Here is a 16,909-nt window from a genome sequence, read left to right on the forward strand (position 1 = left end):
GAGAGGAGGAACAGGACATCATAGCTGTGGGGACACAGGGTTTCTGTTCATGGTGTTGGAGTCATTTGGAAAAGGATAGTTAGTGGTGATGTTTATCCAACATGATGAACGTACATGCAAAACTTGTCAAATTAGCAACTGTTTTCTTATGTATTTGCCACAGTTAAAAAATATTTTTAATGCCAGAACAGATAAAAATGAGAATGATTTCTAACGGGTGTGGTTTCTGGTGACAGGGGACCAGCTCATGCTCTCTGTACTCCTGAGCTCCAGGCTGGCCCGTAAGAGGTTACAGGGAACAACCTCCGGAAGCCTGCCTCTCTGTGGCTGCTGCCCACCAGGATCCTTCTGGACCTTGCAGGAAGGAATCCAAGAAGGGCCATTATTTACCAGTGAGTGGTATTCACTTTCCATCCCTCTGGGCTAGAGCTGAATGCACTAGGGGCCCAGAAAGGGAGGACTCTCAGTAAATCCAAGAAAACACCATGTGGCTTGGATTTAAGCATCATGGTCTAAAAAATATATTTCACTAAAACTCCCTGGAAAATAGTCACTGTTACATGCTTGGGTTCCATTTTGGTTGATTCTTATGATCAGAGGCATCCCTAATGTTTTCTTTATAAAGTTGTCATGGTGTACCAGGCTTTTACTATACGAAGTCAGAACATTCAAATCACTCTAAAAGCTATATTAAGGAGCACTGGTGGTTCTGTGGGATAAGCACTGGACTGATAACTGCAGTTCAAACCCACCAGCTGCTCCATGTGAGAAAAAGGAAGCTTTCTGTTCCCATAAAGATTTCCAGCCTCAGAAACCCTATACTGACCTGATAGCACCTAACAACAACAACAACAACAACAACAACAGGATAATAGCTATATATGGACTAATGGAAATTGATTTATAGCCTCCTCAGGTCATCTGATTCCATAAAAAGTTTGTAACAAAACACCTTTCAGTGTATTTGAAACTTTACAAATAAATATTCTATCAGTTAATACCTGTTGTATTTGTTTAGGAAACTGAAAGTTCCTTATGTATCAACATGTTTTGACAATATTGAGGAGCCAGTTTCATCCCGTACAATAGCATAACCACTAAATAAATGTTTTTGCTGATGACACGTTGATTGGAAAATAAAACTTTTGTTGAAGGGTTGAATGAAACTAAACATATGAAAGCATGCACAAATTCAGTAAATCAGCACCTACCAACCCAGTCTGGCATACGGTAATGACAAGAAGTAAGACGCTGCAGGGCTAGAAATGTGCTTAAGCAATTGCTGTGAGCCATCTGTCAACATTTTCCGTACGTTCCTTTCCAAAGCATGGTACATAAAGGCAATGGAATTCTGAAATAAAAGAATCATTGCAGTAGATAAAACACATCATAGAATCAATAAAGCTACTGCTTCCTGTCAAAAGTAAGGGGCTTCTGTAAAGGAAACATGTTTTTGCAAGTGTTAACTGTTGTGGCACTGTGGGTTAATGCACCAGACTGCAAAGTTGTTTGAACTGCAAAGTTGGCGGTTCAAGCTCACCAGCTGCTCCTTGGAAACCCTACACAGGATCGCTATGGGTCGGAACAGACTCAACAGCACTTAACAATAACAAAAATAAAATACTGATTTCTATCAATAAGTAAACCACCTCCATCCTCCAAAAAACAACTAAACTCATGACATCAACTCATTCTATTCCAACTAATAGTAACCCTGCGTAAGATTTCTGAAGCTGTCAATCATTACGGGAACAGACCACCGCATCTTTCACCCTTGGAGCAGCTAATGGATTTGAACTGCTGACCTTGAGGTTAGCAGCTCAATACCTAACCTACAACACCTCCAGGCCTCCTTATATCAACAAGTAAAGTCATTTAAATCAACACCTAACCAGGTACCATCAAGTCGATTCTGACACATGGTGACTTTGTGTGTGTTGGAATAGAAATGCACTCCATAGGGTTTTCAATGGCTGTGACCTTTTGGAAGTTGATCACCAGGCCTTTATTCTGAGGTCCCTGGTGGGGTTGAGCTGCCAACCTTTTGATTAACAGTCATGTGCACCACTGTTTGTACCACTTAGGAACTTCAAGGTCACTTAGGGCAGGCAATTAGAAGACTGAAATCACTACCACCAATATATGAGGAGAGACAATATTGTTATATTTCAAAAGCTGGGCTACCACGGGAGGAAAGAATACACTGAATAAAACAGCAATCGTTGGCAAGAAGTGACTGGCTTACAAGCTTTCAAGTGGGAGCCTAGATCCAGAGGGCGCGGAGGAAGGTAGAATCTCCACTGAGTAGTATCCAATCTGTTTGGGCGGGGCAGATGAAAGGAGATATGGGGATAGGTCTCTTGTGGTACAATAGTGAATAATTGCTATCAGGACTGATTGTGAGGGTTGGAAATGTAAAGGTAGATATTTTGTAGCAAAACAAGGCGAGTGGTTGACTTTGCAGTCCAGGAGTAGAGGTCCCTGGGACCATCAAGGGAGAAGAGCAGAGTGCGGGACCCTACCCAGAGAAGCAGTGACGCCAGAGATGGAGGCAGAGATGATGATGACGTGGAGAAATGGAGTGGTTGGGGACTCTAGACCCACAGAGGGAGAGGGGCTGTGTGCTGATGACCAGGGGGAAGGCTTGCAGGGTATACCCTTTGGTTGGTTGATGATGCGTGGAAGGGATTGTAACCATGGTAATGAAACGATATACAATATGATGAATGTAAAGCTAATGTTCTCCCATGTAAACTATCACATAATTCACAATAAAACATTTAAAAAAACAAAACAATTGCTGTGTGCCATTGAATGGTTTCGGACTCACCATGACCATGTATGACAGGCTAGAACAGTTCCATAGAGTTTCCAAGCTTGTAAATCTTTACATGAGATCCCCAGGTCTTCCCCCCTCTAAATGGCTGGAAGATTCACAGTACTGACTTTCTGGTTAGTGGCCGAGGGCCTATCTAACTATGTTACCAGGACTCCTTGGCCCGGTACTGCTGCTGTTGTTGTTAAGCGCTGTTGAGTCGGTTCCAACTCACAGCAACCCTGTATAGAGTTTCCAAGCAGAGGACGGTGCATTGGAACCACTGACCTTAAGGTTCAGACGGACATTGCAGTCCAACCCACTGTTTCACAGTGCCACACAAGGACTTCTTGTTGTTAGGTCCTATTGAGTCGGTACTGACTCATAGCGACCCTGTGCACAACAAAATGAAAACACTGCCCAGTCCTGGGCCAACCTCACAATTGTTGCCACACTTGAGCACACTGATGCTGCCACTTTGCCAATCCATCTTGCTGGGGGTCTTCCATTTAAATTCAAGGGACACCAATTTAAATCCATTCAAGATTGCCATGAGACTGAACAAGACTTCCCAGGCCTGCCCCAGAGTGGAGCAGAGTCGGCTCAGCACAGCGCTCAGGCCTGGACAGCTCAGATTTGGGAGAAGTGCAGTCTCTGAGCACCCTGTGGACTTGGATCGTACTTTCTGCCCTCCCCCCACCATGGTAATCCTCTGGCCCCTATGTACTGACGACTTATCTAAATGCCTCGTTCCAGCTTGTTCACGCATCCAGAAAGCATTTAATAAGCTTTTACTATAAGGAGGGTTTACAAAATAAAAAGGTTTTATTTCTATAACCAACTATAGGAATAATTTTATTAAAAAAATAAATATCTGCTGAAACATGGCACGAAGATGTTCTAAATAATCATTTTAGAATCACTCCCTCAGACAGTGTAACACATCGGGTGCAGTCTGGACTCCCCATCCCGCACTGGTGACGATACTGCATGTACTTTGGGGTCAGACCATGAGATAAATACCATTTTCATTGGCTGATTTTCCAAAATAAATTACTCAGCATCATAGCAACAGTGAAACCACCAGTAAGACAAGTGTTAGCTTTGCTTGAGAAACATTGGCCACCAATCCAATGCTTGGTAGGCAAGAATTCTACCACGGACCCAGCTATTCCTTCCCTGTTAAGAGTATCTTACACCTAAAAGATGAGCTCATGGATGAATTCCCTAACCAGTGGTGTCCCTCTGCATGGGACTCTGCATAGTAAGCATGCGATATTGCTGACACATCTTAGACTAAGGCCAGACAAGACTGGCCCAGATGTCCTGGGCTCCACTGTAGTTGCAGGAGGCTACTGCGGTACAGATGTGTATCTCAGGAAGTCTCTGATCAAATCAGATTTAGAGGCCAAGTGTATTCACCAGCCTGGCACCTGGCCAGGTGACTTCCAGAGAATGATTAAATACTATTGACTCTACAAAACAAGATATCTCAAGAAGTAGCATTCAAAACAAAGAAATTCTTACTGGGGTCCACGTATCCACATGAAAGAAGACTCCTCTTTCTGTATAATTTATGTTTCTTTCAGTATCTTTCACTGGGGATACAGTAGTCAAATTTCTATAAAAAGCATTTTTCTGCACTTTTGAGCTGTTGAAAAGAGAGAGGAATAAAATGGTTACTACTGAAAAAACAACCAACCCCCTGGATTACTGAGTTAAAGAATAAAAACAAATTAAGCACAAGATAAATGACCACAGCATGCTAAATTCACCACAAAAACACCATAAAAAGCAAAATTTAAAAAAAAAACCTTCATAGGAGAGTCTACAATCTTTTAATAAATATATTTCTAAGGTTTAAAAGTCTGTTCTTATAAAAAATAGGAAATAGCTTTTTGAGACTAAAATGTTTGAATTCCCCCCAGATTACTAAAAAATTAGAGGCATTTCAATAATTTGCACAAAAAGTCAAGAAACTGGTTTATAGGTTGTTGGAAAATTAGTATGTAGATTTACTGATTTATTTTTAAGGGCATGATAGAGTTAATTGCACAATAAATATTCATTCTCAAATTCATGTATTCTACCCAGCCTGAAAGCCAAATGCAGTTCTGGTGTGGCACTGTGGGTTAATGTTCTAGACTGCAAGGTTGCTTTGAACTACAAGGTTGGCGGTTCAAGCTCACCAGCCGCTCCTTGGAAACCCTGTATAGGGTCACTATGAGTCAGAACTAACTCAACGGCACTAACCAACAACAACATACGCCAAATACCTGGAAGAGCAGGACAGGTTCATAAACAATTGAAGTGAAAGGTAGGGTGCCAAGATGGAGGAACTGCAAGCCAATCTTAATGCGCTAAACTGAATTTTTTAAAAATTACCTGAGTCATATAAATCAAACAATGAGAGCTTAACTGAAACCGATCTGCATCTTTTCAATGCTCCCAAAGATCTAAGCTCTCTCCCACCAGAGGGCCTTCAGTACAATGTCCTTTTTTGAATACCAGACCTCTTTCTTTCAAGTGTTCAAGGGCAAAGATGTCAGTTTGAGGATTGAGGTACACCTGACCCAAGCCATGGTATTTTCAATTGTCTCATATGCATGTGAAAGTTGGACAGTGAATAAGGAAGACCATAAAGACTAGAGTTATGGTGTTGGAGGAAAACATTAAAAGTACCATGGAGAAGAAACAAACAAATAAATCTATGTTGGAAGAAGTGCACAGCCAGAGTGATCCTTGGAAGCCAGTATGGCCAGACCCTGTCTCTCATATTTTGGACATATTATCAGGAGGGACCAGTCCCAAGAGAAGGATATCATATTTGGTAAAGTGGAGGGTCGGAGAAAAAGAGGAAGACCCCCCGAAGATAGATTGGCACAGTGGCAGCAGTAGCAATGGGCTCAAACATAGCAGCAATTGTGAGGTTGGCACAGAACTGGGCAGTGTTTCATTCTATTGTGTATAGGGTCACTATGGGTTGGTACCAACTCAAAGGCACCTAACATCTGTATCTTTTGTTGTTGTTAAGTGCTGTCGAGGTGTTTCAACTCACAGCGACCCTGTATAGGGTTTCCAAGGAACAGCAGGTGACTTTGTGGTCAAGTGCTTATTCTACAGCTCTGTACCAGGGCTCTGTATCTTTTACTCCCCCTAAACATCACTCCTGAAGTCTCAGTGTGGCACTGTGGGTTAATACGCTAGACCGCAAAATCGGTTTAATCTGCAAAATCAGCGGTTCAAGTTTACCAGTCTCTCCTCAGAAACTCTATACAGCGTCACTGTGGGAACTGACTCAATGGCACTTAACAACAACAACAACAAACATCACTCCTACAAGGAATGCTCTCCTGTGGCTGAGTTAAGACACTGGGTAGTAGTAGCCTCAGAGCAGTGTGCATTCTTCCCTCACACTTGGTGGTGGTGGTGGTGGTGGTTATGTGCTGTGGAGTCAGTTCCAACTCATAGCGATCCTGTACAAGGTTGCTGAGGCTGGAAATCTTTATGGGAGCAAAACGTCTCATCTTTCTCCCACAGAGCATCTGGTAGTTTCAAACTGTTGACCTTGAAGTTAGCAGCCCTATTCATAACCACTATGCTACCAGAGCACCTGCCCTAACACAATACTTACATAATCAGTCATTTGGTGCTGACCCACCTTAGGCTATGAGACAAGGAACTGTCTCTGTCTTTTTCACAAATATATCCTAGCGCCTAAACTCCTAATGGTAGAACTAATGGTAACCCAGGAGTCCTGGTGTGGTGCTGTGGGCTAATGCACCAGGCTGCAGCCATTTGAACTGCAAGGTTGGCAGATCAAGCTCACCAGCCGCTCCTTGGAAACCCTATACAGGGTCGCTGTGGGTCAGAACCAACTGGATGGCACTAACAACAGCAACAATGATAACCCAATGATGAATGAATACCATTTTATCTTCTCAATTTAAATACTATCTTGTTATTAATGATGTTGTTGTTAAGTGCCGTGGAGTCGGTTCTGACTCATAGTGACCCAGCATAGTGTTTCCAAGGAGTGGCTGGTGAGTGTGAACTGCTGATCTTTTGTTTCAAACTGATCTTCAGTCCAGTGCTTTAACCCACAGGGCCAGGCCTCCTTATTAACAATGGCTGGCTGTGTGCTGTGGAGTTGTTTCCGACTCATAGCGACCCTGTACAGGGTTTCCGAAGTTGCAAATCTTTATGGGAGCAGAATGACCCATCTTTCTCCCGTGGAACAGCTAGTAGTTTCGAACTGCTGACCTTGTGGTTCCCAGCCCGATAGATGTATATAACATAATATTAATGAAGTTACCAAATGATCGGATTAAGTTTGGCTGGTTGATAACTGACTCTGGTAGGGATACCACGTGTTATCATACAAACAAGCCCTGTGGCCCTGGTCCTCAGAAACCACCAGAACAGCTGTCTCCCCATTTTCTCTCATTGCTAATACTTTCCCAGGGTGACATTTGGATAAAGTCTACAAGCAACAGCTCTGATAACAGGCATAACAATATGAGCTACCATTTTGTGAACGACTGACTAGGACCTAGTTGCTTTATGCTCATTACAATGTGTGACACAGATCACAACTCTGGGGGCAGGCCTTTGTATTTTTTTCCATTTGGCAAAAGGAGGAACTGTAGTTCCAAAAAACGAAGTGACTTAATCTAAAACCAAACCAGTTGTGCACGGCACTGCTATACATGGAACTGGGGCCTTTAACTGTCTGTCTACGAGTCCCAGCTCTCACCCTCCGCAGCTCCAGCTCCAGGTTAGATGCTCAGCTATGGGCACTAGTTTTGGGTCCACTTACCTGTGGGTGCTGTTTTGCTGGCCGCCACATGCTATGAACAAAGGGTTTTCAGGTAGAGTGCAGTCACTGGGAAAGAGTCAAATGAGTCAGATGTTTCCCTATGTTCTTTTCAAACATGGACTTCTACTGAGACTCAGGTACACTTCAGCTCTATTGATTATAGAGCTGCTCATTACCTCCCATGCAGGGCCCCTAAAAGGCCTAGATCCTTCCAGGTAATGGTGGATAAGTTGACTAATAGCAATATGAGTCAATATACAATTGACAATATACAAAATACAAGCAGTTGCATACTCATCATCACCCCAAATTCACAGTCTTCCCATTTCCTCCCCAACCTGCCTGCTTTGCTGTTCCATGCTGACATGAAACATCTTAGAATTAAAGACTATGAGAGAAAGTAGGTCCCAACCATAGTGGCTCATTTTATGTGTCAACTTGACTAGACTGTGGTGCCCTGTTGCTCTGCTAAATGCTACTCTGGATGTTGCTGTGAAGATACTTATATCTGACTAACATTTGTAATCGGTTGTCTCTATGGAAAGTACATTACTCTTGATGATGTGGGGGACCTCATCTAACCAGCTGATGGTCTCAAGAGCAAAATCTGAGGTTTCTTGATGAAGAAGAAATTCTGTCTCAAGACTGCAACACAGATATCCTGCCAGAGTTTGCCTGTCATCTGGCCCGCCAAGTTTCAACTTGCCAGCCCTCACAACTGTGTGAGATAATCCTTAAACTCAACCAGCCAATTTCGCTCTCAATCTATTGGTATCAATAGCTACTCCTCACTCTTGATAGATCTGGATCTATGTCTATATCTATCTATCCACTTAGTTCTGTTTTTCTGGACAATACTGTCTAGTACACCAGGCTACTTTCTGTCAAATTGTCCCCATTTATGCCATCTATGTCTTTATTTCTCAATACCACTTCTTCATTTATCAAGTTCATTGATTTAAACGGTAACTAAGTCTTCCCTTTTACCAGGAAAATGCCTTTGAATGACTGTAAGGAGTGAATTCTCTCAATCAGCGACGATTCCCCCATCTTGGAACCAAGAGGATGTTACGTTTAAGGAGAGGAAGGTTTACATAGTGGTCACTGAGGGAAGCTCTGAGTGGTATGAAAGAACTTGAGATGAGGAAGACTAGTTGCTGGGAGAAGAGTTCAAGAAAGAAATAGGAAAAAGGAAGGAAAACTTTCCTCCCAAAATCTTCCTTTGTTGTTATTGTTATATGCCATGGAGTCGGTTCCGACTCATAGTGACCCTGTACAGGGTTTCCGAGGCTATAAATCTTTATGGGAGCAGAAAGCCTCATCTTTCTCCCGCAGAACAGCTAGTAGTTTCGAACTACTGACCTTGTGGTTCACAGCCCGATTCGTAACCACTACACTACCAGAGCTCCTTCTTCCTTAGGCCTGAAAATGATCTCTCTCTGAATCCTCTTTTCTCCACCACCCAACTTCAGAAGGGTATCTTACACCTGTAGCACTACACTTATGAATGCTTTTTTGAGTTACGTAGAGTGCTGGCCAGGAATTTACTATTACTTCATTGTTTCTTTAGGAAAATGTATTATGAGTTTCAAATAACTTATAAATCATACTTTGGAACATGACCTGCTAGTAAACTGGGAAATACCTATAATATGAAAATATTTATATTTTCCTTTGTGTCGTGAATTTATTTGTGTTATTTTTCTCCAAATTTCCCATAAAATTCCATAAATATTGATGACTCTTTCTTTACATGTGCATATAGTAGCCATCAGTTCATGGGTGTTCTGCTCCCTCAATTAGGGCAGGAGTCCTGATGTGGCACTGTAGGATACGTACTGAACTGCTAACCACAAGGTTGGCAGTTCAAATCCATCAACTACTCCTTGAAAATTCTACACAGAGTTGCTGTGAGTCGGGACCAATTGATGGCACTTAACAACCACAACAAATTAGAGCAGGGATCAAGAGGCAAGAAATAAATTTCTCTCCAATAGTAGTCCTGGCATGGTGCTGTAGGATAAGTATTGGACTGCCAACCACAAGGTCAGTGGTTCAAATCCACTAGCTTCTTTATGGAAACCCTATACAGGGTCGCTACGAGTCAGAACCAACTCAGCACTTAGCAACAACAGTCAAAGAAAAAGGTCCACCTACACAGATCTTCTTTCATTAGCTATGTGGAGAACCCAAGTAAAAACCAGTTTGAGGATTGTTACACATGGGTTACGTAAAACAAGTAAATGCAGGTCATTCACTCTAACATGGTCATGTGACATGAGTCCTTCCAATACAAACTTAACTGGTTTCTAATAATAATGATAATACCAGTAGCCAACACTTACTGCTTACTACATACTAAGACCTTTTATGAGTGATCTCATTTACTCCCACAACATCCCTATGGTAGAGACAGAAGTACCGCTGTGTTAGCAAGCCAATTCCAACTCATAGCAGCCCTATCGGATAGAGTAGAGCTACCCTGAAGGGTGTCTGAGGTCGTAAGTCTTCACAGAAGCAGATTATCACATCGTTCTCTTGAGCAGCAGCTGGTGGCTTAGAACCAGTGACCTTTCAGTTAGCTGAAAGCACACAGCGATTGCGCCACCAGGGGTGTCCTCATGTTACTGATGAAGAAACTAAGACTTAGGGAGGTTTAGCAACTCTCTCCAGATAACTTAGTGATGACAACTGTCTTAGATTCCAGCATCTCTTAAATGAGCTCAACAATTGTGCTAGCATGTACTTAACAATCAACAGCCACTGAAGAAGAGCTTGAAGGTTTTATGGAGGATTTATTTCACTATTAATAATGACATTCATATTAGATAGCTTATTCGTGTCGAATTATTACTAAGTCACGAAGGAGTCCTGGTGTGGCGCTATGGGTTAATGCCCTGGAAGACAAAGTCATTTGAACTGCAAGGTCGGTGGTTCAAGCTCACCAGCTGCTCTTTGGAAACCCTATACAGGGTCGCTATGGGTTGGAATTGACTCGACAGCACTTAACAACACCAACAAATCTTAAAAACAGCTTAACATTTATCAGGCTAAAGTAGAAGATGTCATCAGAAGAAAGTCTCTTTCAATTTAACATAATATGTAATTATATTACTTGGAGGCTAGCAAATGTCTTTAATAGCACAGGAATATCATCCAGGGCACAATATGCTGGCACTAGGCCTACGTGGGTCATTCCTCACAGACCACACACTTTTCAATATTTCTTTCTGTTATGGTTTGAATTGTGTTCCCTCAAAATGTGGTGGAATCCTAACCTCTGTATGGACTGCTACCTGCAAGGTCAGTGGTTCAAATGCACCCAGTCACTATTCTGAAACCCTACACAGGGTCACTATGAATGGGACCTGACTGGAAGGTACACACCAACAACATACTTGCAGATACAGTCCCTTTGGGGAATGGGGTTTTCTTTGTTACTTTAAGAAGGTCATTTCAGCAAAGGCGTGTCCTAAGTCTAGTCACTCTGAGTCATAAAAATAGCAGATCAGATACAGAAGTAAACACAAACAAATGACGACAGATGTCACATTAATATTCCCAAGGGATCGAGGATCACAGGCTCAGAAGCTGAAAAAGACAAGGATCTTCCCTCAGAGAAAACACACAGAGGACCTTCCCCTGGATCCCTTACTCTGAAATTGGACTTCTAGCCTCTTGAACCAGGGCAAAATAAATTTCTGTTCTTCCAAACTTGTGGTAGTTCTGTTACAACAGCAGCTAGGAGACAAAGACACTACCTCCAAAGTATGAGAACAGTCGGTAAACATGGTAGGTAGATGACTAAACTTTCTTTACTTCCTTCATTAGGTTAGGTTGGTACCTCATGAGTTGCTTTTTCTTCCTCCCTCACATTTGATCACTTGAAGAGTTAAGGAGTTATGTAGGCAAAGGCAAGCAGTGAGTGGTGTAAGAAATAAAGGACTACTTCACCTGGTCCCATTTTCCAACATGAAGCTTATTGCACGGTAAATATTAGTAGACCAAAACGCCATATCATCCAGGCCTCCAAGGAAATACTCCTGGAATTGTTCTACCAAAAATGGAGACTTTCTAGAAAAGACGGGGTAGAGCTATGGTAGAGAGAAAGATAAATAAGTAAATGCAGTGCTAATTTCTAGTAACTAGACAGTCCTTGAAAATGACAGCAAAGCTTTTGTTTTTACCTTAGAAACAGCTAACATCTCACCATACCTGCAACACAAACAACAATTTTGACTATGAGTTACAGCTTCTACTAAGAAGTGAGGAAATATTAAAGAAAAAGTTCCATCAACATGCATCTACGACACTCAACAGCTTTTGAATAAGCAAAAAACTTATATCGTACAGTCTCAGATGTCTGGGGCATGGAAAACGATGCCAATGAAATGACAATAAATCAAAGGCAAATGTCTCCCTGGGTTCCACTTACATTTCCAAGAACTGAAGATATGAACAATCAACAATTGCACTTTTGGTGATGACATTTCGGCCATAGAGTCTCTTATAGATTTCCAGTAGATCTTTGGTGGGCACGTACCTTAGGAGTGGATTAGAATAAAATTTTTTATTCATCATGAAATTGAAGGTAACAACAATAAGAAAAGCAGTATCAACAATTGTTCCAGGAGTTTCCTCTGCTGGATACCTTGCAAGGACCGTAACATGGACTGTTTGTTTAATCAAGGAGACCTGGTGGCACAGTGGGTTAAACAGTGTGCTGCTAATCACAAGTTTGCTAGTTCAAACCCACCAGCCACTCTGAGGGAGAAAGATGAGGCTGTCTATTGCCATGAAGATTTACAGTCTCAGAACCCTAGGGAACAAATTTTACTCTGTCCTATAGGGTTGCTGTGAGGCAATCAAATCAATGGCAGTGAGTTATTAATTTAATCTTAGCAAGGAGTCCTGGTGTGGCGCTGCAGGATAGTGAGCTGGAGCACAAGGTCATTCCTTGGAACTCCTATACAGGGTCGCTATGAGTCACAACTGACTTGATGGCATTTAATAACAAGCAATGGCTCTGGGTGGTTAATGCTATTATATTGCCACCTTATATAAGATGAAAGTGAGGCTCAGCAAAGCTATATAATTTGCCCAATGACATAGAGCTAGCAACTAGTATTTTGATCAAACATTTATGATGGTTCATTCAAAGATAGAAAACTAACTCTAAAGTATGAACCAAACCAAACCAGTTGCCACCAAGCAGATTCGCACTCACAACATTCCTAGAGGACAGAGTAGAACTGCCTCATAGGGATTCCAAACTGTCACGTCTTTCTCCCACACAGCGGATGGTGGCTTCAAACCATGGATCTTTTGGTTAGCAGCCAAGCAATGCCACCAGGACTCCTTGTAAAGTACAAAGAGGACATTTAATTGTGTGACTTCAGAATTCAAACAGTCAGATAAAGGATCTATCCAGAGACTCATTACTTGGAAAATACCAAAACGGCTCCTTATCCCAACCCTTCGGTTTCAGAGGACACAGTAAGAAAAATTCTAAGTCAGATTTTTTGGCTCAGAACTATTAGTGATTTCAGTTGGAAGAGAAGCATCATCTTAAAAATGAGATTTATGCTGAATCATCTTTTATCCAAATTTCAAAGTCCTTAGACTATTGTTGTTGTTAATGCCGTCGAGTTGACTCTGACTCATAGCAACACTGTACAGGGTTTCTGAGAAGTGCTTGGGGGTGGTTTGCAGTCCAGTGCTTATCCTACAATGCCACACCTTAGAATATAACCCAAATCAAAACTCCGTGGCCATCAAGTTGACTCCAATTTACAACTACCCCATAAGAACGGTCCCATAGGGGTTTTGTTTTTGTTTTGTTTTTTCAGCTTGCCATTGATTTATCAAACCCCATAGGTTTTTTTAAAGGCTGCAATCTTTATGGAAGGAGACTGCCACATCTTTCTTCCACAGAACAGCTAGGGGGTTCAAACTGCTGACCTTTTGGTTAGCAGTCAAGCACTTAAACCGCTGCACCACCAGGGATCCTTCCTCAGACCATATGAGACAAAACCCACAACCGACGAAACCTAATTTTAGTATGTTTACAAGTAAGAAACTTTTGAGATGTTTGTGTGTTGTTTTATTTTTAATTTTTATACACACACCAGAATGACCCTCCCAATGAAAACAGTTGAAAAACAGATGAAATAACAAAAATATTTTCTTTGAATGAGTCACTAGCAAGAAAATGAAAAATTTCCAAAGGAGACTCAAAAACAAATGGAAAGTAGAAATCTTGGGAGGTAAGCAAGTGCAACCAACCAACATGGAACCATAACTCAAGTCCCAACTAACCTAAGCACCATCGAATCCAATTAGAAGATGACCAGTGTAAGCACCAAAATCTTTGGTAAAGCAGACTTAAAGGCACCAAGCACTATTCCAGATAAAGATAATAAAAGCTGCAATTCAACAGGACGATGTAATATTTTCAAAGTTGAACACATCTCACAATATGAACATGATGGCTCCACAGGATAAACTATACTATACCATAGGTCAGTTGTTCAAGCCCATCAGTCACTCCTCAAGAGAAAGATGAAGCTTTCTGCTCTCCTCAAAATTGAGGAAGACTCGGAAGCTCTACGAAGTCACCATGAGTCAGAACTGATTCATAGCAACCCTGTACAGGGTTTCCAAGAAGCGGCTGGTGAGCCTGAACCACCAACCTTGCCATTCAAAGTGACCTTGCAGTCCAGCACATGAGCCCACAGTGCCACACCAGGACTCCCCACAATATAAGGAGGCTTCAAAAGTTCACAGAAAATTTCCATTTTCTTTTTTTTTTAAATTCCCATTATGTTTTAATTCAAATTTTCCACAAACTTTTTGAAACCCTCTCATATATCCCTGAAACTGATATAAAACAATCTTTGATAGAACCACAAAGAAATTAAAAATGCACACATGGGGGAGATTTCTAATACATTTTTCTCTTGGAATGTGTAAGATTGACTTGATAAATATTATTCTTACCAGCGCCGTGTGAGGTAATTAAAATTAAACTCAAACTGGCTCAGCACATCGCCTCCTGTGGGATGAGAAAAATATTTACATTTAGTGTATTAGCGACCACACATAACATGCTTCTTTCAACGCAAATTCTTACAATCCAGATTACTACTTCTTCACATGGTCACATGTTTCTGTTCATTATTTTAGGTGCAGCCCTTTCTTTAAGAAAAACAAAAAAGATCTTTTAAAATCTTACCTAGAAAAAAAAATTTTTTTTACCTAGAGAAACATGCATTAAGAAAGAATCCTCCATATAACCAGAGATATTTATAACCTATGGAATGGCAGAGCACGGTGATTCTTTTAAATCAATGCCTCTCATCTCTTGAGTAGTCTATATATTTACAGGCAATTCATTATACAAAAAAGCTAAGGTTTGCCAATTTAAAGCTAATGTATTATGAGGCAATGGCTAATGAATTTGCATACAATATAAAGGTGAAGTATTTCTAAAATTACGACCCGTGGCAAAATGCCATTTTTACCACTTTTGACCAAAAAAAAAGACACGTATACACAACTTCAGAAATACATCTCTATGTTAAATGATGTATGCCTGTATTCTAAACAAACTGCTATATGAAAAGAAGATAAAAGCAATCAATAAAGGCTAATGACAAATTCTAATAAATGCAGACAATTAAAATGCAATAGTGACTTCCTTAGAAATTAAATACAAATACCACAGAAGAAAAGTTGATAAGTGTAAATAAACAGTACCAAAATCACCAGCTGAGTGAGCTTCAGAATAGGAGTTGTGAAAATCAATCTGAGAAAGAAAGAGAACCATGTGGTATAGATCACAAAATGTAGCCCACATTCTTATTATCAACATCAAACCATGAGTGGGGAGATTGCAGAATAACCCAGTGAGTTGCTGAGAATATGCATAACGGATGGACTAATTTTCATGCAAATTGTATTTTAATTTTAAGAAGTTACATTGGCAGCTGAGTTGCACAATGTCTGGTCACAAATAAAGCTAATGCAGATTATTATGCTTACAGGCTATATAGCAAGTCTCTAATGAATCTAACTTTAAACTTCTAACAAGATGAAATTAATATCAATACATGACCAAAAGAGACTTTCAGGGGCTAAGTCATCAGATAAGATCCTAATTTTCAGCTTGGGGATAGTGCATTTGCATTGGTTTAAGTTTTTTTTGTTTTTTAAAGTCTGGTAGCGTAGTGGTTATGAGTCAGGCTGCTAACCTCAAGATCAGCAGTTCGAAACTACCAGCCGTTCCATGGAAGAAAGATGAGACTTTCTGCTCCTGTAAAGATTTACAGCCTCAGAAATCCTATGCAGGGTCACTATAAGTCAGAACAGACTCCACGGCACACCACCACCACCACCATGAGTATTAAATAGTACCAATTGGCAGGTATTCATTTCTTTATTAAGATAGGTGGTTAAAACAACTTGAATAAAAACATAAAACATCTCAAATATTGTTGGTGACTAAAACAGAAAATGACATCTATCTGTTTTCAGTGAATATCATTGTGGATGAATTTACCCAGTTAGCAAGAAAGAGTAAGAGGAAAGAATATTAAATGATGAACTCTTAACTTGGGCCAAGGCGGTTCATTTCTTCTATAGGACATATAAAGAACCCACAGTTTCCCTTTCCCTTAGGAGGATCAGTTTCTGATCCTGAGCATGACAGTATCACTACCATAAAGTCATTGTTTTTGTTGTGAAGTGCCATCAGGTTGTTTCCTACCCGTAGCGACCCTGTATAGGGTTTCTGAGGTACGACTGGTAAGCCTGAATCACAGACCTTGCAGTTTAAACCAACCTTGCAGTCCAGAGCACTAAGCCAAAAAGATATGTACTCACAGCGCCCATTGTCTTAAGGAACCCTTGTTCTATACCCAGGCTGTGCCAGCTGATGTCTGCCACCATGTGAGAGGCAATTCCAAACAGGAAAGCTACCAATTTCTCTGTGTCCTGCCAAAGAAGCAAATTGAAGTCATGTGTGTTTGGGCTATTTCATAACAACAATCTTATAAAAAGTTGAATTGGCAAGTGTTGTATTGTTTAAATTTTTACAATACAAATTAAATATGCAAATAGATATAAACATGAATTTATGATAATATATATGAGGCTGTTATTAGTACCATCAAGTCAGTTCCAACTCATAGCAACCCTGGATAAAGTTTCTGAGGCTTTAAATCTTTGCAGGAGCAGGAAACCCTTCTGTCTCCTGCAGAGACTCTGGCAGGCTT

General features: G+C 40.9%; 1 protein-coding gene across 1 annotated transcript in view; it reads right to left on the reverse strand.

The window, feature by feature from the left end:
* Nucleotides 1-16,909, reverse strand: part of GPLD1 (glycosylphosphatidylinositol specific phospholipase D1) — a 61,767-nt gene that overhangs the window by 18,743 nt on the left and 26,115 nt on the right. Inside the window, exons 5-13 of the mRNA XM_006877946.1 lie at nt 16,518-16,628; nt 15,393-15,441; nt 14,634-14,688; nt 12,070-12,177; nt 11,822-11,849; nt 11,589-11,728; nt 7,635-7,700; nt 4,343-4,466; nt 1,212-1,351 (exon numbers count right to left, since the gene is read on the reverse strand). Of these exons, the coding sequence (XP_006878008.1) occupies nt 1,212-1,351; nt 4,343-4,466; nt 7,635-7,700; nt 11,589-11,728; nt 11,822-11,849; nt 12,070-12,177; nt 14,634-14,688; nt 15,393-15,441; nt 16,518-16,628 (821 nt within the window). The remainder of the gene's footprint in view (nt 1-1,211; nt 1,352-4,342; nt 4,467-7,634; nt 7,701-11,588; nt 11,729-11,821; nt 11,850-12,069; nt 12,178-14,633; nt 14,689-15,392; nt 15,442-16,517; nt 16,629-16,909) is intronic.

This window comes from Chrysochloris asiatica, unplaced genomic scaffold (assembly GCF_000296735.1).
Source record: "Chrysochloris asiatica unplaced genomic scaffold, ChrAsi1.0 scaffold00695, whole genome shotgun sequence".
NCBI lineage: Eukaryota > Metazoa > Chordata > Mammalia > Afrosoricida > Chrysochloridae > Chrysochloris > Chrysochloris asiatica.